We start from the raw sequence: 2095 nt of genomic DNA on the forward strand, positions 1-2095 counted from the left end.
GGTTGAGCTATAGGCGCCGAGCCGATTCATATTTTCTAACAAGCTTATTTCCTTAGGAAATAATAGAGTGCTTTTAAAATTTATCCTAGGGCTGGTCGTGGTGGCTCACACCTGTAATCCTAGCACTCTGGGAGACTGAAGTAGGATTGCTTGAGTCCAGAAGTCTGAGACCAGTCTGGGCAACATAGATCCCTTCTCTGCAAAAACCTTTTTTTTAAAGACAGAGTCTCACTTTGACAACTTTGGTAGTGTGCTATGGAATCATAACTTTTAGCAACCTCAGTCTCCTGGACTTGAGCAATCCTTCTCTAGTAGCTGGGACTACAGGCACTCACTACAATACCTGGCTATATTTTTAGAGATGGGGTCTCACTCTTGCTCATGCTGGTCTGCAACTCCTAAGCTCAAGCAATCCACTGGCCTCAGTTTCCTAGAATGCTAGTAGTACAAGTGTGAGCCACTGTACCTGGGCCCTCTGCAAAAAAACTTTTTTTTTTGAGACAGTCTTTTTTTTTTGAGACAGAGCCTCAAGCTATCCCCCTGGGTAGAGTATACTTTTTACAGAGGGAGTCTCTGTGACCAGGCGGTGGCATCTTCATAGCTCACTGCAACCTCAAACTCCTTGGTTCAAGTGATCTTCCTACCCAGCCTCCTGTGTAGCTATGACTATAGGTGCGTGCGCCACTACGCCCAACTAATTTTTCCATTTTTTTATAGAGTGGAAGTCTTATTATGTTGCTTCAACTAGTTTCAAATTCTTGACCTCAAGCCAGGATGATTCTCTCACTTTATCCTCCCAAAGTGCTGGGATCACCTGGCCATAGAAAGCACTCTTTTTTTTTTTTTTTTGAGACAGACTCTTCTTGTCACCCTTGGTAGAAGGCAATGGTGTCATACCTCACAGCAACATCAAACTCTTGGGCTCAAGTGATCTCTTGCTTTGCCTGGCTAGTTTTACAGACGAGGTTTCTATGTGGCTCATGCTGGTCTCAAACCTGTGAGCTCAGGAAATCCACCCACTTTACCCTCCCAGAGTGCTAGGATTACAGGCATGAAAAATACTCTTAACATCTTCTAAAGCAGTGTTCCTAATCCTGTGACCCTTTAATACAGTTCCTGTGGGTCATGACCCACAGGTTGAGAACCGCTGTGAATCTAAAGTCTCAATTGCAGAGGTTTTGGAACCATGTCTGGACTTGTAGCACAAACTCATTTCTTTGATATCTTATGTATAATTTTCATTGTTTTGTGTGCTTTTCTGTAACATGTTTGTTTCTGCATAAAATGTTTTAAGTTGGCACTAATCAAAATCTAAATGATTCTCCCTGGTTTTATGTTTTCTAATGTCACAGAGTTGGGTATACAACTCTGTTGTGTGATTTTGAGAAATGCAGTTGTACAAAAAGCCCAAACTTGCTGCATATAGGAACGAAGACTAGAGTATACCAAGCTTAAGTTGTTGAGGAGATAGTAATTGAAAGCAAAATAACGCAGTATTGAGTTCCACATTTTGTTTTGTGAAAAGCTATCTGGCTTATAAAATATAGAAATGACATTTAAGGAAAAATAGGCTGTGGTTTTGCATTATGATGATCATCCTTTATGTGTACTTATTAGAAATGCCTCATTTTATAGTCTGCCAATGAAATGATTTCTACATATGTCTAACTTGAAACTTTATATTTAGAGCAATTGAACAACAGATGGAGCATAATTCAGTTCCAGTTGTCATGCTGCCTAAAATAAAAGAGGAAACCCAGCATCTGAAGCTTACGCACTTAGAATATTTTAGCCTTTGGTGTCTAATGTTAACCCTGGAGTCACAATCGAAGGATAACAAAAAGAACTACCAAAATATCTGGTTAATGCCTACTTCAAAAATGTAAGTAGCTCATTTAATACAGTGAAATTTCAGTATTTTTGATTAGCTGTGGCGTGATTGCATTTAGAATTCGTGACAAATACAACTTATATAGAATGTTAAGGATAATGTGATTTCATTTATTCATTACAACTCCAAATGGTTGTCAATGAATCGTTTCCAAGTAGAGCACCATTTCTACCAATGCTGTGTGCTACAGTCATTGTTAGTGAT

General features: G+C 39.4%; 1 protein-coding gene across 1 annotated transcript in view; it reads left to right on the forward strand.

Annotated features, from left to right (window-relative positions):
- The window catches only part of DNA2 (DNA replication helicase/nuclease 2), a 42672-nt gene that overhangs the window by 23036 nt on the left and 17541 nt on the right, over positions 1 to 2095 (forward strand). Inside the window, exon 9 of the mRNA XM_012801305.2 lies at positions 1688 to 1882. Coding sequence (XP_012656759.1) covers positions 1688 to 1882 — 195 coding nt within the window. The remainder of the gene's footprint in view (positions 1 to 1687; positions 1883 to 2095) is intronic.

The sequence above is a fragment of the Otolemur garnettii genome, unplaced genomic scaffold (genome assembly GCF_000181295.1).
Source record: "Otolemur garnettii isolate 467f Iridium unplaced genomic scaffold, OtoGar3 scaffold00008, whole genome shotgun sequence".
NCBI classification, from domain to species: Eukaryota; Metazoa; Chordata; class Mammalia; order Primates; family Galagidae; genus Otolemur; species Otolemur garnettii.